Source organism: Alosa pseudoharengus, unplaced genomic scaffold, assembly GCF_046254945.1.
Source record: "Alosa pseudoharengus isolate Yale_2024_CS ecotype anadromous, Long Island Sound unplaced genomic scaffold, YU_APseudo_1.1 YU_APseudo_1.1_scf_4, whole genome shotgun sequence".
NCBI lineage: Eukaryota > Metazoa > Chordata > Actinopteri > Clupeiformes > Clupeidae > Alosa > Alosa pseudoharengus.
In genome coordinates this window covers 42,419,352-42,445,887 of record NW_027468774.1, presented here as the reverse complement: position 1 = coordinate 42,445,887, position 26,536 = coordinate 42,419,352, and the positions used below count along the sequence as shown (strand labels likewise).

The window sequence follows — 26,536 nt, the reverse complement described above, 5'->3', positions numbered from 1 at the left end:
ACACACAAGAGACCACATGGGAAAATAGCATTTGTATTGCAAAGTATACATTCCATTTCCCCCATCAATCCAAAACATGCATCTGCATGGGAAACTTTTAATTAGGTGATACAGAATGAAACTAATAGGGATATACCCCTAACAACAAATAAGGCACATGTCATTTCTCTTTGCAGCCATTATATAATTGCACGCAATGTCTCACCAGCCACCCCACAAACCCTATCTTTTGTAATCACTCTGACAAACAGAGGTGTCCCATAATGAAGGTGTGGTGCTCACGTTTATGAGATTAACCCTGGGCGCATTAAGTGAATTACAAAAACAGTCATTAAGAAAGCACATTTCTATCTGAGGTGAACTTCCACAGAACATTCATTACATTGAGTTTGTCCACTGCTTTGTGCAAGTGTAATAGTCATATTGGATTTAGGTTCCTTTGTGTTGCAGGACAAAGAATAGAAGACTGGCCCAGGGGTCTCATCTTTCTATGGGCTGGGCAGTGTCTCACTGTGTCATAATAATATTATAACATTATACTTCTTAGACCATTTTTCTTTAGACAAATTCATATAAACATGGACACTGATAAAAATACACAATTTTGTATTGAAATCTAGCAAGTGTAAACAAAAGAAGAGGGGTATGACAATAACCTGAAAGCCGTGAACAAACTGTATGACGGATAAAATGGTCACTGCTTAATTCTTGCATAGAAGAACATACAGAAGGCATGATGTGATATTTGGTGGGAGCACAGAAACCTGTCATTTAATGTTTTGACAGGATTTTTGCACTGTTCCCTGATTACCTAGAGCTGTGTGAAGAAACGTATAATAATGTGTTTAAGACGTACCATGTGTGACTCTCAAGCCACAGACAGCGAGATGACTATTAGCTGCAGCATACGAAAGCCTCATCGTCTCTATCTGATATTGCCTGTGCTACTGTCGGACTCTCCCCCCTCCTCATCCTCCTCCTCCTCCTCGGTGTCCTCGTAGATGACGTCCTCCAGGTCGTCGCGGACCAGATCGTACAGGTCCAGGATGCTGCCCTGGCTCAGGCAGGTGTTGACGGTGGAACCAGAGCTGATGTGCGTGGCGCTGGCATTCACCACGCGGGGCTTGCGGTTCTGCTGGCGACTGCGGGGGTGGACGCACTCAGTCCCTGGAACGTGTGGTTCTGCAAGAACAGAGACCAGCAGAAGGAGGTTAGAGAGCCAAACCCAAGTGTATATTTACTCAACATAGATGATTTTACACATGTAACAATGTCAAACACAAACATAGTGGGTTTTAACACAAGGTTTGAACTCTTGTGTGTACTCATACTTGTGTATGAACTCCAGCTATCGTGTTGAATATGGGAGCACTGAGCTGACTCTAAGGTCTTGCTTGTGGTGTTAAATTACCAAATTGATTTTGCCTCGTTATTAAATTAGCTCTAGCTGGACTTACTTACGACTTTGCACTTTGCCTATCATTTGAATTAGGGCCCAGAATGTTAATCATTATGTTTTTACTGTAAGTATATACCAATAGTTGACAAAAGTTACATAACACCATTACTACATAGGTAAATTCAAAGTGTATCTGAAGCACAGTGATGGGCAAACTACTTAGAGAATGTAGTGAGCTAAGCTACCAGTTACTACAGTGCCCTCCAAAATTATTGGCACCTCTGCTAAAGTTGACTAAAAACCGGTATAAAAAATAATCTGTTGGTGATTTATTGTCATCTCACAATAAGGACTATGACACCCCATAAAGTTGGAGAATACAAAGTAAGGGATTTATAACCGTTTGTCTTTACAAAATCTCCCCAGATCGTAGGTTTCCTAGGTCTACACTTATGCATTCTCCTCTTTGACTTACCCCACTGTTTTTCGATGGAGTTTAGATCAGGGGACTGAGATGGCAATGTCCGAAGCTTGATTTTGTGTTCAGCAAACCATATTAGTTTTGATCTGGACGTTTGTTTTGGTTCATTGACCTGATGAATGATCCAATCATGACCAACTTTTAGTGTCTTGGCAGAGATTGACAGATTTGCTTTGAAAATGTTCAGGTTTTTCTTGGTGTTCATGATACCATGCACCTTAAATAGGTTCCCAAGGCCTTTGGGAATAAAAACAGCCCCACAATAGCACAGCCCCTCCACCATAATTCTCATTTGGCATGGGGTTCTTTTCAGTATAGTCATTCTTCTATGTAAGCCAAACACACCTAAAGTGTTTCTAGCCAAAGATCGCAATTTTCATTTCATCTGACAATAGACCACACTTCCAGACAAAGTCACTGTACAATTCAGTAACATTGGTAATTAAATGACTGGACAGGCTTTTACCTAGCATGCTCTCTAAATAATCTATTAGCAGTGAGGTCACTTTTGAATATTTTTTGGGGGACTTGGTGACCTCAAGATGATACCTTTGTCTGTAACTCTCCAACAGTGGTTCTTATGGAATTTTTTGCCTATCTTACCATCCTCCATACTGTACGTTTGGATACAGATAACCATGGGTCTTTGTCAATGCATGTTTGTCACATTTCCAGATGATTAGAACCTTTTAATCATTGTTTTAATTGTAAATATAGGCATTTTCAACAAAGTACCTAGTTTTCATAGACATTCTCTGACTTACAAATGTCAACGCACTTTCTTTTTATTTAAGTTTAGTGTATTATCTTGTCTTTCCGATGTTGAAAAATGACTAGAGGATTTAGATTCTGTGTGACTTTATTTTCATACCATAGTGAAAAAGAAAGTCATGAACTACAGACACTCTGATTAACTTAAATACACTGAAATTAGATAGGACAATAGGCTTCTGTTAGGTTTTGTATATACGATTTTTCAGTGGTGCCAATAATTTTGAGCAACGTGTTTTTGTTAAATATTTATTTCTTGATGAGATTTTCCTTTTTTTTCAAAATAAATTTGCTTCCCTTCAAGATTGGATTTTTCCATTTTTTGTGAGATTACAATACATCACCAACAGATTATTTTTTATACCGGTTTTTAGTCAACTTTAGCAGAGGTGCCAACAATTCTGGAGGGTACTGAAATGAAGCTTAACACAAAAGCTTCCTCTAGAGTCTAGACAAAATGTAGCTAGCAAAATGTAGCTAGCAAGTTACATAAATTTCACAAAAGTAGTTAGGGTAACACTTTACTTGACAATATCGACATAAGAGTGACATGACACTGTCATGACACATGAACCCTAACCCTAAACCTAACCCTAATCCTAACCCTAATTTGTTATGACAAAAACCAGAACAGAAACATTATGTCAAATGTTTATGACTTGTCTATGACACGTTCATGACAGTGTCATGTCACTCTTATGTCGATACTGTCAAGTAAAGTGTAACCGTAGGGTAGTTTACTACATCAGAAGCTACTTTGTATTTTTATAGAAAATTAACATGAACAAAAAAAGTGAACCAGCTTCATGCCAAGTCAGTGCTATTTCTATGAACTAGCCAATATAACTAAGTCAAACAGATACAGTAACTTAGTTAATAAAATAATAAAATAATAACCCTTGATTGTTACTCTCACAGCTCCGAAATCAATTTTGGGGGAAAAGGCAACATAATAGCAAATGGCAGGTACTGAGTGTGCATATGGCCCATGGGCATGCTCAATTTGGGCATTTCTTTGCAAGATGAACTGCAAGCTAACTTATATTCGGGGTACAATTGCAAAAGAATACACTATGGAACTATGCATGCATGCATGTTTGGATCATCATTGGACATTCATTTGGTGGATGTTTGCCTGTAAAAGCTTCACCTTCTCTTGATTATCTCACTTTAATTCCACTTGGCTGAAATTGTGGTGCTACATTTAGAAGTACAATTGGGCTAGCCAGTCAGTAATGTGCAAGTTAAAACTAATACAAAAAATGAAGCAAGGCAGCTCACTACGCCGGTGTGCTTCACCTCACTGTGTGCTCATTGTGTGTCTCACTTCACTGTGTGTTCACTGTGTGCTCTGTGTGTTCACTAATTCATGGATGGGATAAATGCAGAGACCAAATTCCTTGTATACGCAAGTATACTTGGCCTAGAAACCTGATTTATATTTACATTACAAAAGATAGATAGATAGATCAGAATGTAACACTGGTTGCATGTGATTGGTTAATTTCACTTCACCGGAGAGGTTTCACCCATTTCATAGACCCCGCCTTGACGTAGCTTTCCTCTACCTATATTGCCACCCAACTCAGGCCCTCAGTGTTGACGTAGCTTCCCTCTACCTATATTGCCACCCAACTCAGGCCCTCAGTGTCATATTGTTCATATTGTTGCACTTCGCACTTTTTGCCATATTGCACATTGTGTTGATTTGTATACCTTTTAAATATCTATTTGCACTTGTCTAGTTGTGTCCTATAGTCAGTCTTATGTTTAATGTATGCTTGTGTGTGTCAAATCTTGTTTTAATACTGCACATTGAAGTATGGGAGAAACGCAATTTCAGTCTACTGTGTAATGTACTGTTGCAATAAAGTTGACTTGAACTTGAACTTGAAGAGTAGCAGTTCAGAGCGTTGGTCAGTGTCAGCATTTGACAAGACTGCCCTCTAGTGGTCTGTCTTCATTACAACAAACTCGTACCTTGTCTGTTGTAGCAGTCTTCAGCAAGGCATCTGTGTGGGTTCTTTGTTCTTGGTCCATCGCCCATCACGTTGCGGCGAGGCGGTAAAATCTTTGTTGGGGTTATGACGGAGTGACAGCCATAGCAAGGCGAGCCCAAATCCATCCTTCCAAACCCCCTAATTGTCACAAACACATATAATGTCAACTCATATTACAATCGCCGAAGGTTTATCAGACTCTTATGAATAAACCATGTGGCGATGTAGGTGCAACGGCCAAAGGACTGGATAATTTGAGTTGCCAGTGTCCAAACCTGAAAGTGCGAGCACAGTTGGGGCAGTGGAACTCTCCAATGCCCCACATTTTGCCCTCCGGTACAGGGTCATACTTCCTCTTGCACTTATGACAGCGGGACACCTGTTGTGAGTACATACACTCAATCATTCGACAGCGTTATTTGGTTGGGTGCCTTAAATAAAGTGTTATCTGATTGGAAAAGCAGGTCAAAGGATACACTTGTTTACTTGCTTAAGGTGCTTTGTGATATATGAGACTAGCATAAATAATATAGAGCTATTAACATTTTCTCTACAGGATTATCTAAGAAGTTTGAATAGATTCATTAGTATTTGTAGCGAATGACAATTAACCTGGTAGACAAAAAAAACAAACAGACACAAAGCAATAACTAAGCTGGTAGAAACTGACCTGGGAGCAATACAAAATGAAAACTAATAAAAAAAAGACCATCTGCATACTTTGAAAAGAATGGGTCTCTTCACTATCTTAGCATTGGTCCTGAGTATTACGTCTTGGGCACATTTCCATTGATATTAGGCAAACATTTCTCTGGAGAACTTTAATCATCAGTAGGGAAACAATCATGGCCAGCAATACTGCTCAAAACGTTGCCCAATGTTTTGCCAACGCCTTAAGGAACTAAGTAACCTTAAGTGCAAAGGAAGTGTCAGAGGAAGTGGATGTCATACTGTTTTCCTCTGTGCGACGCGGCGCCACCAGTCATTGTCACACCGCTCACAGGCAAACTGGTGCAAGACGGACGGGATGAGGTCACGCTGCGCGTTGTCAAACATGCGCACATTCTCCTGTGTCAGGGGCAGCACACGGAGACGCTCACCGAGTTCCTGGAGAAACACACACACACACACACACACACACACACACACACACACACACACACAGAGTAAACAAACACACACAAACACACACACACACACACACACACACATTAAACAAACACACGCAAAAACACACTGATGCATATAAACCACAAAGTGAAAGACATACATAAACATACAACAAATACACAGGTAAACATTCAAACCACAGAAACAAACACATATCTCAATCCCATTTTAAAGCTTTAGTAATGAAGATGGGGTAAATTGTGTCCACATTTGTTTACTAATCAGCAACATTATTGTGCTGGTGCACCATGAGAGAGAAGTCACGATTAAATGGCTGTTTTTTTGTCAAGGATATGACAAGGGACTTCCTCAAAATATCAGTCCAATTCTGTGCTGTGAGCAAACGAACGACAACACATCTCTGTAGTGTACAATGTATAATCACAGTGTTATAATGTTATACCTAATGTTGTAAAATTCTTCGGATAATAAAAGCATTGACGTCATAAGAGATTACCTTATTACTTTATTAACTCACTTATAAACTCCAAATAAAATGGTTAGTAAAGAGATTGTGCCAACAAGCATGGCACAGTAGTTGTCAACTCCATTAGGAAGAGTAAGCTGTATCAGTCTGGGTTGAAAGGATGGTATTGCATTCTTCCAGCTCACTTCCCTGGCATACCTTGTCAACAGTGCCTTACTGACTACTTTGCATAAATACTGACCAGCACTGAAAAAGTGTCATGAGGCGCCAGCGTTCTAAAACATGTGGCCACTTTGTGGAAAGTGAACGAAACCAAGCCAATCTAAACAAATCCCCCACCTGGATGTCCTTGTCCTCATTTGGCTGTTTGTCTGCTTTGGACTGTGGAGAGGAGAAGATAGCTTAAGATAAGTAAATAAACAGCAGAGTGTCACAGGCAAAGTTCTGTATCCATCATGAAATGGAGGCAGAGGCATACACCGACCTTATTACCAGACTTGCGGGATCTGTCTTGTTTTAGGGCTGCCTGAGAGGGCATGGTGTACAGCTGTCAATATCTCATGTTACTGAATTCATTACTGCTAGTGTTAACATACACAATGGCAAGAATAATCATGTGCTCATATGGTTTTATGAATGGTCCAATTTGTACATCCTGTTGTTGAGGATTTTCCTACCTGGCTGGTAGAAGAATGGGCTTGAGACCTGGCTTCGTTCTTCTCTTCAGCCTTCAGTTTCTCCACCACATGCTGCCTCAGGGTCAGATGAAGGGGGAAACTTAGTCACAATGTGAGACATCATCAGGTGCCACAGTGATATATTGTGCTGCAATACTTCTACAATACAATTTGTGTCTGTTACAATCACATACCATTTTATAATGCGTTATGATGCCATATTCTGAAGTACCTGAACACCTTACCTTAACAATGAGATCATTCTTTAAATCATGTCTGTCTTCATCGTCAAGCTCTACACAGCAAGATAAAAAAGTACATCAAGGTACAACAGCTTTGTGCTCCTATGTTGGTCATCGTAAATCAATAAGAAAACAGAACAAAAAATATATTAAAATGTAGTGGCCTTAGATATGGCACTTTAGTTGTAGGCCTGTGATTAATATCAGTGACGGATTCTCTACCTCTATCTTTCATCAGTACAATCTCCATGGCTATGCGTCGATGGTCATTGCCATAGCGGCGCATAAACAGAGCTGCCTTGTCAATTGTAATCTTTCCATGAAATTTTTCTCTGAGTCTTCTGACACTGATTTCCAGCTGCAAAATAGATGTTTGGGTGAGACACATAAATAAGACCAAGTACTTTAAAACACACTTGCTGTACCTTAGGCTACTGTAGCCTAAATGTATCTGGGTACAGAGGGGGGGGTGGTAATTGAGAAGATATAATATTAGGGCCTACATTTTGGCCAATGGTGACAATTCTGGGGGGAAAGTATTTTCCCTGTACCAAAATCTACTGTCATACCAGATGACATTTACAACGAAACCAACTGAAACACACTTCTCCCTCATTCAGAGGCCGTGTGCACTGTAGGCAAATGACTCAGATCGTTAAACTGTTGACATATAGTCTTAACTAAAATAGCACACATCCCGTTGCGTGTTTATTTATTCATCAGTCTGTGTCCATAACTGTAACGGTGGGTGCAGTAGCATAGGCTACTTTGTTGCAGTCGGTAGTATTAGGAAGTAGCATAACATCCTCGACGACATGTTAGCCTACTGTAAAAGCTTTCCTTTGAATTCACTGAATATTCTGAGCATAAAAAGCTAACCCTGTCATTTAAAAGGAATTTAGGGTGTCACGCTTCAAATTCTCAAGTTAAATAAAATTACATTATCATACCTCCACCTCATCTTGAAGACGATTCATGTTAATATCAGTTTTAAAAAGACAAATCCCGAAGTTTTAAATAGGGCACATAGCCATGTATCAGTCGTTTTCAGCAGGTCTGTTGTTCAGATCGGATCAGTTTCAGTTTGATATCAAGACGACTGACGTAGGTTTGACTTCGACTGACCACCAGAGGGCACTCATAACTGTGACCCCACCCTCTCTCTCTCACTCTCACTCTCTCTCTCTCACACACAGACACACACACACACACACACACATAGCCAGATACACATAAACATAAACACATTTAGCCAGTAGTTCACATCATTGATCATTGTCATACAAATATAATTCTATTTGTTTTAGAACACATTGAGTTAGAAGAAGGGTTCAGTAGCCAGGTGCTAGGGTATAGCCTAATATCGGCAAACTTGCTTATGTTTGGAACTTCAATTCCCAGACGCCACACTGCCTCATGACCCACTTTTGCCCCCCCCCCCCCCCCCCCCCCCCCCCGACCTGGCAAGCTGACCAGTTACGTCGGTCACGTTACGTGACACCGTTCACTCTGTATCAGCAAAGTACCGCAAGTGTCACATTTCACTTCGGACCGACTATCTCTGAATAAGCCTACAGCAGGTCTTGCACACAGCCATGCTGGACATTTAACTTAAGGTCTGTATGCGGGTACGTTAAATTCTTTAGGCAACAGAATGCGCAATGTGATCATGTATCCACGAAAGGTGTGTGTAGTCTGTGTAACCGAGATAATGCTGTCCTATTGAATGTTAAGTAAACCTTGAATTAAGCTTCTCAATAGCCAGCTTAATGTGAATTATGGCAACTCTGAATGGCGAAGGAACGGGGATTGTCAAGGACATTCAGGAAACTTGTAGCCTAACCCTGCATTTATTATAATGCAGGGTTAGGCTATTAGAAATATTAGAAATATACCACAACCATGTCTATTGTTTGGTAGGCCTACAGAATACCATTTGGCTTTAATTGTCGATTCACTGGATGGGAGTTAATTCACAATAACAAACATTATCTTAGGCTAGGCCTACTTAATTGTTACAGAATCATTGGATGGGAACAAAAATGAGTGATGCTGTTTTTGAAAAGTTTGCAAGTGACCCATCTTAGATCCTAAACAAGCGATAAAGGGCACATAGGCAGGAAATGAATGGGAACATAAACGTGATTTCGAGAAGTAGGCCTAATCTGGATTAATCTGGATTATCTACGGCAAAATCACAGTAAAGTAGCTTTAAGGAGACAGCCCGAGACGTGCGCTCATAACGTAAAGTAAAAATGAGGCCACTTGTCATACAAACATCTCTAGATCTACTAGCCTATAATAATGTATCACACAGTCTTGAGAGAGAAAGAGAGAGAGCAGTGGAAATATTCTATTTCTTTGTATGCATGTGCGCAATATGCTATGCACATCTGTTCCATGTGGTTATTACACATGTGTTTACGTTTGACAAAACCACAAAAATGTCAAATTCAGTAAGGGGGGGGGGGGGTCTGTTCATCATCACTATCACCTTCATGTTTTTAATTCACTGTCATAAATACACAAATGTTCTAAATCTAGTTTGGGATAGGTGTGTGGTGTTGAGTAACATATGAGTTTAATATAAATGTTCTTGATTACAGCATTAGTCTCATCATTTTATAACTACACCATTTATGAATAATAACCACCATTTACCACTGCTAGCATTAGTCTCATAATTTAAAAACCACCATTTATTAACAGTAAGGACTTTTATCCTCATGTACTCAGAACAGCACCCTTGCTCTACAAAGCAGAAGGTGTTCACACACAGGAGGGTGGACTTTAGCCTAGAAATCTAGACGCACCCTAGCGGCTAGGTGGACTTTGCACTTTAAAAACAAAACAAACAAAAATGTTACTTCAGCACTGTAATGCATTTATAATATTTAGACCTAGTGTATTCATTTTCAGTAAACTGATGATTACATGAGGAGAGTGATCCCAGCATGTGAACAATGGCCCAGTGTTGCTTCCAGGATAACGTGCCTGAACAGCCGAGGCCATGGGAACCAGGAGGGTTCTGGTGACGGGCTGCTCCTCTGGAATTGGATTAGCTGTCGCGGTGCGTCTGGCCAAGGATGATCTGAAGAGGTTCAAAGGTGAGAGACTCCCAGGGCCTCTCCTGTAGAAAAACACCATGTCAGAGCGTCAAAATAAAGCTTGTGTGTGTGTGTTTGTGTGTGTGTGTGTGTGTGTGCGTGTGTGCGTGTGTGTGTGTGGGTCGTGGGGGGTATATTACAGTAAGCATAGTCTAGTGTGTTCTACACAGTCATGTTCTGTTTGTATTGTGTGTCTGTGTGTGTGTATTTGAGTGTGTGTCTGTGTGTGTGTATGTGCGCGTGTGTGTGTGTGTGTGTGTGTGCCTGCATGTGTGTGTGCGTGTGTGTGGGTCGTGGGGGATATGCTTGTGCATGTGACTGTTGCCTGACTGAGATGTGCTGTGCTGTTCTTGGGCATTGGGTGGGGGTGGTGGATGTGGCGGGGGTGGTGGGGGTGGTGATCAGTTGTGGCTACCATGAGGAACTTGGAGCGGAGACAGGCTCTGGAGAGGGCAGCTGGGGAGACGCTGGACCACACTCTGGAGATCCGCCAGCTGGACGCTTGCAGTGAGGACTCCATCAGAGAGTGTGTGAATAGCCTGCCAGACAGACGGGTGGATGTTCTGGGTGAGCACACACACACACAGACACGCACACACAGTTGCACACACACACACACACACACACACACACACACACACACACACACACCTCTATGTAGTCATATGAGCATGGATGCACATACTGTTGTATATGCACACACAAAACACATGCTGTATAAATGCAAACAGAGACCCAAACATAAACACAGAAGTGTGCAGAATGCGTGCACACAAACACAGACACACATACACACACACACACACACACACACACACACACACACACACACACACACACACACACACACACACACACACATACATAAACCAGAATTACACCACACACTCAGTTCACAGTAGAAAAGACCTATGTTTCTCAGTGCAGACCTGAGCAAGAGGCTGTATCCTGAAGGCTATGTATTCAGAGCTTCCTGTATGTGACAAACTTAATATGCCTAAATATCTTCAACCTCAAGGGCTGTACATGCTGCTAATGAGGAAATATAATTCATTACTAGAGCTGAACTTCTCACCATGGTGGGATGTAGAAGGGAAAGCTAGACAAGGAAGGGAATTGAAACACACCAGACACAATTAGTTATTTATGCCTATCCGCTCCACCCTGGCGCCCTATGACCACCTACAGAAACAAGTGGTCAAATAGCATGTCAAAAGGCTAGCATATTTTTTACTTCCCTGAGTCTGTACCTTGTTACTTTTACTGGAGTTAAGAAATTAAATCAATACTTTTACCAGAGTCTTTTTTAACACTGTAGATGTGTATTTCTACTTGTGTACGGAGAGTGTGTACTTTTGCCATCTCTGGTTCACACCCTCCTGAGGACTCCACAAGTACTTCAGACAGAGTTGTTAGCACATGCCCGCTAGCTCCGTCGAGTGACCCTTGGCAGTCTGCTCCTCTCCTAGTGAACAACGCAGGCGTGGGCATGATCGGTCCACTGGAGTGCCAGAGCGTCGGCGCCATGCAGGAGCTCTTCAACACCAACTTCTTCGGCCTGGCGCGCCTGGTCAAGGAGGTGCTGCCGGACATGAAGAGACGCCAGAGTGGACACATCGTCGTCATGAGCAGCGTCATGGGCATTCAGGGTGAGCGCCCTGAACTTTGTGCCATAGTTAGGTCATATGCCATCCCGAGAATATGTAGATATTTGTGTCCCATTTCATGCTGGGAGATTGGTGAGAGAAGGATCCAAAGCATCCTTGTAGTTGGTCATTGCTGTTATTTGTCCTCCCTAGGCCTGCTCTTCAATGACGTCTACTCCGCATCAAAGTTCGCCGTAGAGGGCTTTTGTGAGAGCCTGGCTGTGCAAGCTATGAAGTTTAACATAAAGTGAGTGCAAACATGACATTTATTTGTAAGTGCATGCATTTAATCACTTTCATACTTACTCTATACCCTCATAGACTTTACACTCACATCTTTTGATGTTGAATAAAATAATGGATATGTCTATCCGTGATAGTGGGATTTTGTTTAGTTTTGATGTTGCATTCCCCTCGGTGTGCAGGATGACGTTAGTGGAGCCGGGTCCGGTTGTGACTGAGTTTGAGAGGAAGGTGTATGAGGATGCTGCCGACATGGACCTGTCCGGGACGGACGAGGAGACGGCCAAGATCTTCAAACAGATTTACCTGCCATACTCACGCAAGGTGTTCACCTCGCTCGGACAGACCCCAGAGGAAGTGGCTGAGGTAATGAGGCTGTGTCCATCTCTCACCTTTTATATGACAACAAAAGAAATAATCAAGGTAGAGTGCGATAAGGACCAGTTAGTGCAGCAGTGAGTGCTACTTCCATACAGTCAAGTGTCAGTTCTAGTCAGGTGGTAAGTGCTAGAATTAGCAAGTCTAGTTGTTGTAGTGTTAGAAGAGATACTCTGAACAGCTGGGTGTTCAAGAGTTTACCTTGGGCCTGTCCACCCCCTCATTAGCTTTGGGTTTTTGCAGTTGTACTGTAACTATGGAGAGAAGATGCTCACCTTAAAGCAACACCAAAGAGCTTTTTGTACCTTAAAATGTTTCCAAAATCGTTTCAGTGGTTCATCAACTTGTAACAGGGCGAATGGCACTACTGCATTCGCTTCACAGCCCTCTATCGGCTATAACCGCACTATGTAAGTTTGCCAGATCGGGTAGCGGATCTGTAGTTCGATGTAATGAGACATAAGAAACTACAAATTTGACTTGCATCTGATGTCGCAATACATCGTACTTTCATAAATCGTGCAACATATTCTACCTTGTCTATGGACATCGTTATTTGCAAAGCCGGTGCTGGATAAACAAATAGCATGCATGCGACAGAGGGAAAGTTCTTTGGTGTTGCTTTAAAGACCCAATAAGCAGGTTAAGATCTCATTTTTTTATGAAGGAAGCCATGAAAGTGTATCACTGATATGGCTATGACCTGAAATTCATTGTTTTTGCTCATGATTTGCTGCCTTTAGCACCTTTAATAGTCTTTGTCAACGGTATGCATTTTGTCATTGGAGCATTAGATGAAACTTAAATGTGTAAACAGTAGTTTAATGCATGAGATCACCAAAACATGCAGGAATCTTATTTGCGTCTGTGTGTGTGTGCAGCAAACCTTTCAGCTGATTGTGTCCAGAGACCCTCCCTTCCGCCACCAAACCAACCGGCTGTACATGCCCCTGACGGCCATGAAGCACGCTGACCCCACCGGACGGCTGCCCATCGACACTTTCTACAAGTTGGTCTTCAAGCACGACCGCGTGTTCAACGCAAGCCTGAGCCTGATGAAGTTGATGACCAAGAGGACGGGGAAGAGTGGAGGATGAAGAGGCATGACGCGGGACGACAGCGAGACGTCTGGTCTGAAAAGAGGAATCAGCCTGGAGCAAACCCCTGTTTTCTTCATGTCTCTTCATATAGTTTATCTGTAGGTAGATTTGTCCCAACATACGTGTCACACCAATCACTGACTGGACAGCCTACACAAAACTGTGGTTGTTATTGAAGGGTTCATTGAAGAGGGATTGTCAGTAATGGTGCGGTCACAGTTGATGGACTGACAACATTACAGATTCATGAGTGATTGTTTTCAGTTGTATTTATTGTTGCTGAAGCTGACCAAGAATGTAGCTGCTTGATGAACTGGAGTTTATTATAGTAATTCTTTACTGAGCACGACTTCATTTCCAATACTGTAAAGCTAGTAGAAGAAGTCAACAATATAACTGAGGTAAACCTGCCTGATAGCACTAGATGGCAGGTTCAGTATGTTCAGTATGTGATTTTAAGAATGTAGCCGTTTCAATTAGTTATGATGATGCATTTTAACCTTCTCAGACTTGAGCCTGAACTAATCATGATTCAATCAAGGTTAATGTAAAGTTAGATATGCTTATAAAATAAAACTGAAAATCAAGAGAAGCTGAGATAACTGAGTCCTCGATAGCAAGGCTATCTATACCAAGGCATTTGCCCAGGTAATGCACATGGTCCTTCCCTGAAGCATGCGGTCATAATGAAACAAGACTTTTTTCTATTTAGTTATGAAACTCTTGAGATTTCCAGACTGCCTAAATATGTGGACAGATTTAAGTATATTTACACTGCTTATCATCATGTTTCCAAATATTTACTACTGGTAAGTCAAATATGAGTGAATTCGTTGTCCAAACAATTTAAAAAAGTTTTGTCAAACAAGGCTTAAGATAAAAAAAGACAACTCAAGAATGTAGATCCCTACTGTTTTTATTAGAAGTACCTTATTTTACAACTTTTGTTTGTAGAGAGAAACAATGTGAAAAGGTGTTTATATACAACAATATTTCTTTAAAAAAAAAACTACTTTTAAACAAGTATAGAAATTAATAATGAAACAGAAAATGTCTAATCCGATCTAATAAAGTGAGACCAATAAAATATCAGTCCTCTCAGCTTCGACAGTAAGGCTAATTGGAAGTACATTATCATTTTAGTACATAATCATTTTTAGCAACATAAGACTCTTAAACAAGTAGATCTAAATAAGACAAACATATTTACAGGTAGATAATGGGGTTGATGAAATGCTCTGGTACAGGAGAGGGGAGTGTTCAAAGGAATGAAATGTCAGAACAGAAACAGCAATGCAGTTGGGAAAAGAAAAAAACAAAACAAAACTAAGCAGTCATCAGTGCCCCAGGAATACAGAAACATGCTTTGAAATGCCAATTTCTGAGAATATCTGATAGTGGCAGAGTACCTATGCCTGGAGAGACAACCAGAAAATAATGGAAGACGCTGAAAAAGTGACTGATGACCCAACGCAGCCGTTCAATCAATCTTAAAAGTTGAGGGGCCTAGAAGATGAACTCACGAGAGAAGAGAACGCCTATACTTTTTACTTTTTCAATGTTTCTAATTTAATCTGGGAATCTGGCAGCACTACATAGCAGTGTTCCTGCTCCAGGATCCAGGGTCATCATCATCTCCAGTGCACAAGACGCCCTCTCCCTCCCGGCTGGTGCGGGGGGACGGACCACTGCTAAAGATGCAGGGGGGTGGGGGGGCAGGACACACCCTCACTCCCGGTACCTGCATGCCTTATAATGCCTCCCTGAGGAGTGACAGGGCACTAGCAGCCTCCGGCCCTCCCCAGCCACGGGCCTTCCCCACCTGGGCAGCCCTCCAGCCAAATGCAGCCTCCCAAAACTCCTGGAGGTGGAAGGGAGGAAAAACAAAACTATTTTTTTTATTTATTTATTGTGCCCTCACATGTGCGTTGGTCATCTACGTTGGTCGGAGAAGGAGGCATCAGAAATTGCGTCAAAAACAGACATTAGAAAATTTATCTGGTGGGAGGTGGAGAGGCCAGTAAGTCTCTCTGAGGGTACGAGAGGAAGCACTGGGAAGAGGGGACAGGCACAGTGCGGGTTTGGGTAGCAGCATACACTGCAGCTCCACACGAGCGGGGGATGGGGGATGGGGGCAGGAGAAAGGAGGAAGCAGTAATGTTTTCAGAAGACACACGGGTGTCACACTTAAGAGTGACAGCGAGCAGCAGCCAATAGAAAAAAAAACAACAAGAAAAAAAAATAGCTTAGTAACCATGTTTTCAGTAAAGATAAAAATCATTGTAATAAAAACAAATAAAAGAAATGAATAACAAAAACAGAGAACTATAAAAGGCAGTGATTTAGGCTGATTTAGTGGCAAAAAAATATGCTTGTCTATGCGGTCATAAATATTTATGCTGAATACTAAAGGCCAACTCTGGTACTGGAGCCCAGGACTGTCAGAGCCATGAGAGGATAAGACAGAGGGGCTGTTGGAGAGGGACATCTCATTGCATCACACCTGGCTTTCCTCTGACGGTTGACCTGGAGAGTGATGTGGTCACTGGTTTTACTGCAAGAAGGGAGAGCCCAGCTCACTATCGCCGCTCTCATGTTCGTCCCGACAAGTGCTTCAGAGATGCCCCAATACATTCTTACACGTAATACATACCTAAAGAAATGGTTTAAACTAAAGATAATTTTTTTTTGTTCAAAATAATTTGTAATCAGTGACAGTAACCTAGCATACGCCATTTTTGTAGTTTTTTTTTGTAGTGCCAATCAGTTTTTATGTGGCCAAAATAAATAACAAAAAGTGAGTGCTCTCTCTCCATCAGTCTATGACCCAATGCCACTTAACCCATCCCACCTCTGTGGGACTTCACAAGACTGGAATAAGGTGGATAATATGTTCGTTGAGTGAGGGGTGAGTCAGCTGCAGTTTGTGGTCTAGGAAAATGAACAAAAACGCCCAACGTAATCAATACTGGCCACTTCTGCTTCATGAATTAGTACAGGCCATAGAATTAGAAACAAACCTGCAGTACTGACTGAAAACATGACATGAATGAGAAAAACAAAAATGGCCAAAATAATAAATCACCTTAAGGAGGACTACATCCTCATATTCTGGTTTCATTTTTCAAAACAACATGAAAGTGTTCTGGACCTTACGTAACACTAGAGAATAACCGCAGTGCCTCCGCAGAGGCGGTGAAAAGTAACAGATCTGGACCGTGGAGTGACCATTCGTCTGGGACAAATAGAGAGAGAGGGAGAGAACGCCCCACCAGGCAGTTTCTTTTTCTTAAAAAGGAGGAACACAAGAAAACAATAAATAAAAAAGAAAGGAATTTCCTTCAACATTTGCTTTTTCTCTTACTCTACTTAAAGTTTGTTAGTTTCAGGAAAGTGTCCCCCAAGTCTTTGAAATAAAAGACGTGGCTTTCTTCATATACTTTTTTATAATAAAAAAACAAGTCCATCTGAGACAGAATAAGTCTTACTTCATCATATTGTCTTTTCTTTTAAGACAACAATAACAACAACAATTTTTCCCTTTACTCTTTTTGTTTATCTCTGCACGCAATATCAGCAGACGGTCTTCTTGACGCGACACAGTCAATCCGGATCCCAATTCAAAATCTTGGAAACTGGCTGACCCATAAAAAAATGAAACCAGAGCCATAACCAGAGCTCCCTTCGATTCTCGGTGGCTCTGGTACTTTCAGGCGATGGGGGGGAAAAGGGGGGGTCGGGGATGGGAATGTGTCGAAGTTGCGACGGCGGGGGGTCTCTCCTCACGCGAACACCTGCATCTTCCCGTTGGACTCCTGGACGTGGGGGATCTGGGTCTGCGCTGGGCCCGACACGGCCGGACTCGGGGTGGACTCGGACCAGTCGGACACGCACTGCGGGGAGGGGCTGGACCAGGGCTCAGGCGACTCCGGCGAGGGGGTCAGGTAGGGGTGCTCGCTGGGCAGGTGCAGGTAATGCTTGGGCGTGGCATCCATGGCGGAGGTGTAGCTGTGCTGCGAGGGCGGCGTCGGGTAGTCCTCCAGGCCCGTACCGCTGCCTCCGGGCTGGGCTGCCTGGGCCGCCGCCGCTGCTGCTGCTGCCGCCTGGGCCTGTGTGGGCTGGGGGGCCTGCTGGGGCTGCTGCGGAGCCTGCTGGTAGAAGGTCGGTGGGGGCTGGCTCTGCTGGGGGGTGGGAGGGGAGGAGGTGCCCATGCGTGCCAGGGAGTGGCTGTGGAGCTGCTGCGGCTGCTGTTGCTCGGCGATGGAGGCCAGCTTGACGGGGCTGATGCTGGTGGGGGTGGAGGAGACGAGCGTGGGCTGCAGCATGGTGGGCTGACCGCCGCGGAACATGGGCTGGTGCATTAGCAGGCCGCCCTGGGGCATGGTGGGCGTGGGCGGCATCAGGCTGGCCTGACTGCTGACGGGGTGCACCATGCTGACCACCGGGCCGCACTGCGAGGAGGGCGTCATGCGGCTGTGCCAGTCGAAGGGCACGCTCACGGGGTTCACCATGCCCATGCTCATGCCCAGCTGGCCCGAGTTCAGCACGTAGCTGTGCTGGTTGGCCGCCGCCACCGCCGACGCCATGGAGACGCGGGCCTGCATGGAGAGCCCGCCGTCGGCACCTCCGCCGCTCAGGTCGTTCAGCTGCGCCAGGGAGACGGCGAAGGGCCCGCCGCTGCCGTCCAGCATGCCGGCGTGCACCATGGGCGTGCCGGGCACCGACATGGACGTGTGGAACATGCCCGGCGAGGGCATGGCCACCGGCGAGGTGGGGTTGGTCATGTAGCCGGCGTTGCTGGCGCCGCCGTGCGGCGAGTCCAGTGAGTCGACCGGCGACAGCGTCACCGAGCTCTCCAGCAGCGCGCTCTGCATGTCCAGCGTCAGCTTCTTGTTGCGCGCCTTGGCCGACTCCTTCAGGCTGATGCTGCCGCCGTGCTGGCCGGCCATGCCGCCTGAGCCCTTGGCGCCTGGGCGCCGGCTCTTCTTGCCCTGCGGCGTGGTCTTGAGGCCGGACATGAAGCTGCTCGGTGGGCACATGAGTGGCGAGAGCGTGTGACCCGCGGCGGCAGCTGCCGCCAGGTGGTGGGCTGCGGCGCTGTGGCCCTGCGGGCTGCGTACCGTGTTGTACTCGTCCAGCAGCTGGACAATGTCGTGGTGCATGCGCTCCTGGGCGATGTCGCGCGGCAGCCGGTCCATGTGGTCGGTGATCTCGCGGTTGGCGAAGTGGGCCAGGAGCACCTTGACCGCCTCACAGCTGCCCTCACGCGCCGCCAGGAACAGAGGAGTCTCCTCCTGAAAGGGGGGGGGGGCGCAACAGATGAGAGATGGCGTCAGGACACGGACATCGGACAGTTTACTCAGTTATTAGTGAGGGAGGGAGGAGAATGGAGAAGAGATGTCAATGGACATCGGACAGTTTACTCAGTTATTAGTGAGGGAGGGAGGAGAATGGAGAAGAGATGTCAATGGACATTGGACAGTTTACGCAGTTATACCCATGTATTTGGTCAATCAGAAAGAAAGAGGGAGATAAGAGGTGGAAAGAGAGCGAGAGAGCGAGAGAGAGCGCGAGAGAGAGAGAGAGAGAGAGAGAGAGAGAGAGAGAGAGAGAGAGAGAGAGAGAGAGAGAGAGAGAGAGAGAGAGAGAGAGAGAGGGAGTGGTGGCGAAGGTAGAGAATATCAGCTTCACTGTTTACCTTCAGATCTTGCATATCTTTGTTGGCTCCGTTCTTCAGCAAGGCCATGGTGGCCTCCACGTTATTGACCGCAGCAGCCCAGTGCAGGGCAGATTTACCTGAACAAACACACCAGCACAAACACACAGTTCAAACCACCAAACTCAAACACCTCATCAACACCACTACAATCACGTTCGAAAAACCACCACACTCAAACCACCACGCCGCTTACCCAGCTCGTCGACGGCATTGACATCGGCGTGGCATGTGATGAGCTCCTCCACCATGCCCTCCACTGCCAGGCGGGCAGCCAGGATGAGGGCAGTGGAGCCGTCGTACATGCGGGCGTCCAGGTCAGTGGCACGGTTACGGATCAGGATCTACAGGGCGCACAGGGACAGGGGAGAGATTAGTCACATGGAGGAAGAGGATCCCTGGAAGAGTGTGTGTGTAAAGCAGACATAAGAGTACAAACTTCTAGGGAATGTCAGCTTAAAGGTGGGTAGAGATGTATATGTGAGCATATGTATAAGTAAGTATAAGTATATGTACATATACATGACGTTTGTGCATATATGCTGTATATATGTCTAAGAGCATGCAGTATGTATATTTGCATATTCTTGTGCATCTATACAGTATGTATTTGTGTGTGTGTGTGTGTGTGTCGTACCTGGAATACTCCTTGGGCATCAGCAGCCACAGCTGCGTGCAGCGGCGTGCGTCCGGTGTTGTCCTGTGCATTAGCATCCGCTCCGGCGTCCAGCAGCCTCTTAGCGGCGTCAGCACGGGCGTAACGGGCAGCCAGGTGCAGGGCCGTCTCGCCGGTGCGGTCCGTCTGGGCGGCCAGTGAGGCGCCCTGGTAGATGAGGTCCGAGATGATGTTGGCCGACGACTCTTCCTCCTCCTCCTCTGCCACCTCGGGTTCCAGGCCGCCACAGAACGACGCCAGCATGAGCGGGGTGAAGCCGTCTGGAGTGGACGAGACAAAAATAAATAAAAAAGGTCAGTCAAAATACGGACAAAGAACAAATACACACGCCGAATGGGAAAACAGAAAAGCAAAAAGAAACAAACAAAAAATATCCAGGTTGACCATTACAGAAAAAGAACTTGGGGTTTGGGATTGTGACTTACCAGGTCCTCGGACATTAACGTCCATGCAGTCGCCGTCGAACTCTCCCTGGGGAGGCGTGAGCGCCATAGAGGTGGGCATGCGGATGTCGGCGGCGGCCAGATGGTGCTGTGTCCACTGTCGGGAGTCCACTGGGTCGTCACTGTCCGACATCATGCTGGGCTCCTCCACCTATGAACCAGTCAGTCGGTTACACGTTAATCCTCTGGCCAGGCCATGTCCAACAAACTGCCCTCTCCAGTGCTCTCAGTACTCATCAGTATCTGCCAGTCATCAACTCCAGCGCCTACCTTCAATCTCTTGGCCTCGGGGCAGTCTGTGTCAATCCACTGGTCACTGTGGTCACCAAGAAGAGACTCCTCCACCGTCTTAGGCATGTGTCTGTAAATGGAGGGGGGAAAAAAAACAACACTACTTTACAATCCTGGATGCAGTGATGCAGCAATACAGTAATGCGGCAAAGTGTGTGAAAAAAAAACAAAAAAAAAACAGAAAAAACTGTTGGCATTGTGCGCTGGACTCACTTCATGCCCAGAGCGTCCTGGCCCACAGGCTCGCGGCGGTTCTTGTTGCTGCTGGCCTCCTTCTTGAGGAAGAAGCCCTCGGGGAACCAGAGCGTGCTGTGCTCCCGCTTGCGCCGCGCGATCAGCATGCCCAGCAACAGGATGACCATCAGGAAGAGCGCCGCCACACCCACCAGCAGCAGCTTGAGCCACTCGATCGGCTCCGGCGGCTTCGGCTCACCTGAGAGGTGAGGAGCGAGGGAGAGAGGAGAAAGGAGAGAGGGAGAGAACGACAGAAAGAGAGAAAGAGGGAGGGATAGATAGAGACACTCTGTTTACATTTTGAACACTCGCTTGCTACTTCAGCACAACCAGCGTACTTTGAGAAGTGTCCAGATGTAATGGTTGACCACACAGGCTCCAACTTACTGCGGACTTCTTTGATGGGGTAGGGGAAGCGCAGCATCTCGGTGGCGTGCAGGGCGCCCAGGTACTCCGCCGCCGTGTCGGCCGTGGGGAAGCAGTCCTCGGAGCCCTGGGAGCACAGCCGGTTGTCGATCTCCAGATACACGATAGATCTGCGGACGAGGAAAGACATGAGGTCAGACTCGCTTGAAAGGCTTCCAAAGCCAAGCCGCTCTCCCATGACCACCATGATCTCTCATTTATAGTCCTTCATATTTCTCAAATCATGCATGTTGACTTTAAGGCCTGCCAACAGATCTGCCAAGTTCATTTGCTGCCAGTTTGTTGTCAAGAACTGTGACATGTATGTGTGTGTGTGTGTGTGTGTGTGTGTGTGTGTGTGTGTGTGATCTTCACACACATAATTTAGCAGTCATTTTCTGCTGTTTTGTTGCCAACAACAGTCATACCTGATGTTCACAACACACACACACGCGCACGCACACATTTTTGAATGTTAAAAGCTGCAATTGGTGAATACACTTTTTTGACAGGTGGATAAACTCTATTTCTGAAATTTCAGTGATGGATAAATACTTGCATTTAGCCATCACTACATCCCTGCACACACACATGCACAGAGTCCCCGCATCCCTCCTGGCGGTGCCAATCACCCGATCCCCCCACTCACCCGATGACCTCCTGCTGCGGCTGCAGCTCGCGCTTCTTGAGGCGGCGCATGTAGGGCTTGATCATGGCCTCGCCGTTGTGGTCCAGGTGGAAGCGCAGGCTGGTGCGCAGGATGGCGCTGAGCTTCTGCAGGAAGGCCGTGCCTGTGCGCAGCAGCTCCTCGGGCGGCAGCAGGACCGTGATGACCAGCACGCCTTCCGCCAGGTTCTCAGGCACCTTCTGCGCACAGTCCAGGCCGTCCCAGCCGCACTCCTCCGTGTTGCAGCCCTGGTCGCAGCGCCCGTCGGCAAAGTGATCAATGCAGTACGTCTCATAGATCGGACTGTGGAGGTGGACGTGACAGAGATAATAGTTAAGATACTGTGACTAATTCAGTCATTTGACTAGTCTGAGTGGATTATTACAGTATAGTGCTTATCCCAAAGGAAAAAAAAGAGTTCAAATACACGGGACTTACTATCAAAGTGGAGCACCCGCCACATTTATGTATAATGGTGGCCATTTTGTATCAATGCGCTCACCACAATAGCACAGCAATGGCAACAGACAAAAAAAACAACAACTGACCAGTGGCGGACACTCACTTGCAAACCTTCTCCTTGCTGCGGCAGTCGAAGTTGTCGTAGAGGCAGTCGGCATGGTTGCAGCTCTCGTCGCACTGGCTGTTGTTGAAGACGCGCCAGCAGTGCGGGTCGGCGCACTTGGCCCACGGGTTGGCCGCCAGCGAGCAGTCGCCACCGTCCCAGCGGCAAGCGAAGGTGTTGCAGTCCTTGTCGCACACGCCGTCGTTGGCCTTGCCCGGGCAGTCGGCCAGCGGGCAGGCGGGCGGCGGCGGCAGCGTCTTGGGAGACGGGATCTGGGCGGTCTGCTGTTCGCAGCGCTTGCCGGAGTAGCCCGGCTGGCACTGGCAGTGGAAGTAGGGGAAGGAGGTCTCCTCGGTGCAGAGGCCGCCGTTGCGGCACGGCTGGGCCGAACAGCCCTCGTTGCTGCGGTGTTGGCACTGCGGCCCGGCGTAGCCCTGCAGGCAGGAGCAACGGGCGCCGCGTGTGGTCAGCGTGCAGCTGCCGCCGTTGTAGCAGGAGAGCTCGCGGCACGACATGCTGCGCTCACAGTTGGCACCGGTGTAGCCCTGCGCGAGGGAGAGAAGAGGAGGAGGAGAGGAGGAGAGGAGAGGAGAGAAGGAGGAGAGGAGTTGTTAGAGGGAGGATGGAAAAGAGAGGACAAAACAGGGCACTGCTAAAACATACAGACTGACCAAGACTGACCGATAAAGAGGGGGGGGGGGGGGTGGAAGAGAGGAGAAAGTCTTTATTGACAGAAGGAAGAGCTGCAGATTGCGGATGGCTCTCTACAGGACGTACCAGCTGACAGGTGCATGTGTATCCTGAGGCCGTATTGCTGGAGACCGAGCAGGCGCCTCCATTCTGACAGGGCTGAGATTCGCACACACTGAACCGGTTCTGGCACCGCCGACCTGCGCACAAAAAAAACCCCAAAACATAAACATAAACAAAAACATACTCAGGGCACCCACTTAAGACCCACTTCTGCAGAGAGTACTGGACCACATGAGTGGACTCAAATGGAGTGTGTGCGAGGCCTTACCCGTGTAGCCAGGCTTGCAGATGCACTGGTAGTCGTTGGGCAGCTGGATGCAGTCCAGGCTGTTGCCCATGTTGCAGGGGTTGGACAGGCACTCGTTGATGTCGCCCTCGCAGCGGTCGCCGGTGAAGCCGGGCGGGCAGTTGCACTTGTAGCCACCCACACGGTCCACGCACGTGCCGTTGTTCAGACACTTGGGGGTGCCCCGAGGCCTGGCCGGCATGGAGCAGTCGTCCTCGTTGATCTCACACAGCACACCTGAACACAAACACACACACACATCAGGTACATGAATCAGGAGAGTCATCCTATGGTGACAGGAATACTATGACTTGGTATGGCTGCACTGATGCTATACAGCAACGTCAGCTTTTCTTATTTATTTATATCTAACTACTGTAAAGCATTACCAATTATGGGTATAAAACACAATCATTATAATACAATTTAAATTTAATAGTAGGACGATGTATTGATGAAACTGAATAGCTTAGTAATTGATATTAGATGCTGCCATGCCAGGACTGCTGACTCTGAGCATCTGTTTCTTACCCAAAGTGCCAGGTGGGCAAGAGCAGATGTAATGGCCCACCAGATCGATGCAGGTGCCACCGTTCTGGCACGGGTGAGACTGGCACTCATTAATCTCCATCTCGCAGTTCTCGCCATGGTAGCCTGGCATGCACTGAGGGAGAGAACGAACAGTAAAGTTAGTCCACGTAGGCTTTCAAACATTTCTGTACATTAATGCACAGAAACTTCTTCATGGGTCTGTATGTAATGATCTGGGACTCACGTCGCATGTGTATCCTCCCACATAGCCCCTGCAGGTGGCGCCGTTACGGCAGGGCTTGTCCTCACAGTGGTCCACCTGGCTCTCGCAGTAGCTGCCCATATAGTCGTCTGGGCATTTGCAGTAGTGCGTGTTGCCGGTGTTGACACAGTGTCCACCATGGTGACACAGCTCGTCAGTTTGATAGCCTGCAGGGACCACACAAACACAGCTTACAGTCAGGAAATGGGACCCAGGTAGGGGGAGGAGTGCAGAACGGACACTGACTGGACACACAAATGCAGCCGCACAAAAGAGCGGTGATGGTGTCTTGTTTACGCACCTCTCTGTGCGGCGGCCACTTCGCAGGACACCCCAGGGATGTCGCAGTAGCGGCCCGACCAGCCACTCACACAGTCGCAGGTGAAGGCGGCGTCCTTCTGACGGCAGCGGCCGCCGTTCTGGCATGGGTTGGAGCGACGGCACCAGTCCACAGCGCTCTGCGGGCGGCACACGCAAACAAACACAGAGACGCTTTTAGAGTGCCCTTCACAATGGACGCACCGCGCAAGCCTTGTTTGCTGCCATCCCCCTAAGGCATCACACCAACTCCATGAATGGAAGATGAATGGACATACAGTAAATAGAAATGCTAATCTATCACTCTCTCTGAGTCTTCCGTACATACACTTCTATAATTTCACAAAATAGTTTTTATCCAACTCAACTCAAACCCTTTCAATTTTGTTCCTAGAGGGTTTCCAGTTGGCACATTCAAAACCAACGCAGACATACTTCAAAATGAAAATGAATCGGCGATTTAGCGTGATCCTCTACAAAATGTAAATGTTAAAACTTTTGATTTTTGTTTGTCCCCTAGTTACCATTATATTGTTTTCTGTGACCCCAGAAATACCTTAGGAGCCCCACATGTTTATTCAGTTCTAGGGTCTTTAAACAAGCTCCAAATTAGGCCTAGAGAACACCTACGGAACACCATAGTGACACCCAGTAAGGCTCTTTGGAGGGGAGGGGTGGGTCTCAGGAGTTGTTAGGGAGTGACTCACCTGGCACCTGCCACCAGAGTAGCCCTTGGGACAGGAGCAGCGGAAGGACTCGAGGGCATCCTGGCACAGGCCTCCGTTGAGGCACGGCTGTGAGTCACACTCGTTCACCTCGTACTGGCAGTGTGAGCCGGTGAACCCTGGGCGGCATGTGCAGGTATAGCCGTTGATCTTGTCCGTGCAGGTGCCTCCGTTGAAGCAGGAGCTGCAAAAAGTGAGGAACATTAGTCACGATCAGCACATACACGCACACGCACATCATCCACACACACACATACACACAAACACACACACATTCACACGGTGTCTAACATGCAAATCAGACCTTGTGCAACAAGAACAATAAACATGCGGTCTCTTATAAACAAATGCCTGTGGGAGTTAGTGAAGTTCCCCCTTCACTGTAAAGTGCATTGTTGAAAGAACTAAAACGGTTACATTGTATTTCTAATCATTCTGTTACAATGTACTCTGATTTGGGTGCCTTCAAAAGCGTTACAAATATGCAAGGTGTTGTTGTATGTAAGAAGAATTAGAACTCCTTTACATTCTTTTTTCTTAATGTTCTGTTACACTCCGATTCCGTTACCCACCTCTCTGTGCAGTCAGGGATGTTGGTCTCGCAGTGGATGCCCGTGAAGCCAGGCTTGCAGGTGCATGTGTAGCTGTTGACGTAGTCGGTGCAGGTGCCTCCATTCCTGCAGGGGGCGCTCTGGCACTCGTTCACCTCCACGGCGCAGCGTGTGTCGGTGAATCCGGGCAGGCAGCTGCACTGGAAGCTGTTCAGACCGTCTGTGCACGAGCCTCCATTCAGACAGGGGCCTGGAGGAAAGTAGGACAGGAAGTTAGTAAAGGAGAAATAACATTCAATTAGCAAATGCTTTTATCCAAAGTGACCTACAGTATCAGTATTGTATCAGTGTAGTATGGATGCCCTGAGTATCAGACCCATCCTTGTATATGTTGCTAGCACCTTTCTCTACCAGTTGAGCCTCAGGAAAACTAATTTAAACAAAATGAATAAAATCAAAAACAGGCCATAAA

At 46.3% G+C, this 26,536-nt stretch overlaps 3 protein-coding genes across 7 annotated transcripts in view; 1 reads left to right on the top strand and 2 right to left on the bottom strand.

Moving 5' to 3' along the window:
• Window positions 1–19: 19 nt before the first annotated feature.
• On the bottom strand, window positions 20–8,255 carry shfl (shiftless antiviral inhibitor of ribosomal frameshifting). 2 transcript variants are annotated; one of them, XM_076266430.1, is made up of 10 exons: window positions 8,118–8,255; window positions 7,390–7,525; window positions 7,171–7,220; window positions 6,926–6,997; window positions 6,733–6,774; window positions 6,588–6,629; window positions 5,603–5,758; window positions 4,927–5,030; window positions 4,632–4,789; window positions 20–1,182 (listed from the first exon to the last, which is right to left on the bottom strand). In XM_076266430.1, the coding sequence occupies exons 1-10, from the start codon at window positions 8,142–8,144 to the stop codon at window positions 926–928; spliced, it is 1,044 nt and encodes a 347-aa protein (XP_076122545.1). In that variant the 5' UTR covers window positions 8,145–8,255; the 3' UTR covers window positions 20–925. The 2 variants fall into 2 exon arrangements, with proteins under 2 accessions (XP_076122545.1, XP_076122546.1); XM_076266431.1 differs by lacking the exon at window positions 6,733–6,774.
• A 459-nt stretch (window positions 8,256–8,714) lies between these two features.
• On the top strand, window positions 8,715–14,432 carry LOC143102671 (retinol dehydrogenase 8). Of its 4 annotated transcripts, none has more exons than XM_076266434.1 (7): window positions 8,715–8,783; window positions 10,152–10,274; window positions 10,680–10,841; window positions 11,744–11,923; window positions 12,074–12,167; window positions 12,346–12,529; window positions 13,423–14,432. In XM_076266434.1, the coding sequence occupies exons 2-7, from the start codon at window positions 10,178–10,180 to the stop codon at window positions 13,636–13,638; spliced, it is 933 nt and encodes a 310-aa protein (XP_076122549.1). In that variant the 5' UTR covers window positions 8,715–8,783; window positions 10,152–10,177; the 3' UTR covers window positions 13,639–14,432. The 4 variants fall into 4 exon arrangements, with proteins under 4 accessions (XP_076122549.1, XP_076122547.1, XP_076122550.1 ...); XM_076266432.1 differs by having other exon boundaries at window positions 10,087–10,274; XM_076266435.1 differs by having other exon boundaries at window positions 10,087–10,274; window positions 13,449–13,659.
• Window positions 14,433–14,642: 210 nt separating this feature from the next.
• The window catches only part of notch3 (notch receptor 3), a 38,424-nt gene continuing 26,530 nt past the window's right edge, over window positions 14,643–26,536 (bottom strand). The window contains exons 17-33 of the mRNA XM_076266389.1: window positions 26,086–26,314; window positions 25,496–25,697; window positions 24,772–24,928; window positions 24,453–24,637; window positions 24,209–24,341; window positions 23,660–23,914; window positions 23,416–23,528; window positions 22,639–23,183; window positions 22,056–22,376; window positions 21,389–21,537; window positions 20,981–21,200; window positions 20,747–20,837; window positions 20,459–20,627; window positions 19,995–20,293; window positions 19,554–19,701; window positions 19,340–19,437; window positions 14,643–18,935 (exon numbers count right to left, since the gene is read on the bottom strand). Of these exons, the coding sequence (XP_076122504.1) occupies window positions 17,424–18,935; window positions 19,340–19,437; window positions 19,554–19,701; window positions 19,995–20,293; window positions 20,459–20,627; window positions 20,747–20,837; window positions 20,981–21,200; window positions 21,389–21,537; window positions 22,056–22,376; window positions 22,639–23,183; window positions 23,416–23,528; window positions 23,660–23,914; window positions 24,209–24,341; window positions 24,453–24,637; window positions 24,772–24,928; window positions 25,496–25,697; window positions 26,086–26,314 (4,826 nt within the window). The 3' untranslated portion in view covers window positions 14,643–17,423. The remainder of the gene's footprint in view (window positions 18,936–19,339; window positions 19,438–19,553; window positions 19,702–19,994; window positions 20,294–20,458; window positions 20,628–20,746; window positions 20,838–20,980; window positions 21,201–21,388; window positions 21,538–22,055; window positions 22,377–22,638; window positions 23,184–23,415; window positions 23,529–23,659; window positions 23,915–24,208; window positions 24,342–24,452; window positions 24,638–24,771; window positions 24,929–25,495; window positions 25,698–26,085; window positions 26,315–26,536) is intronic.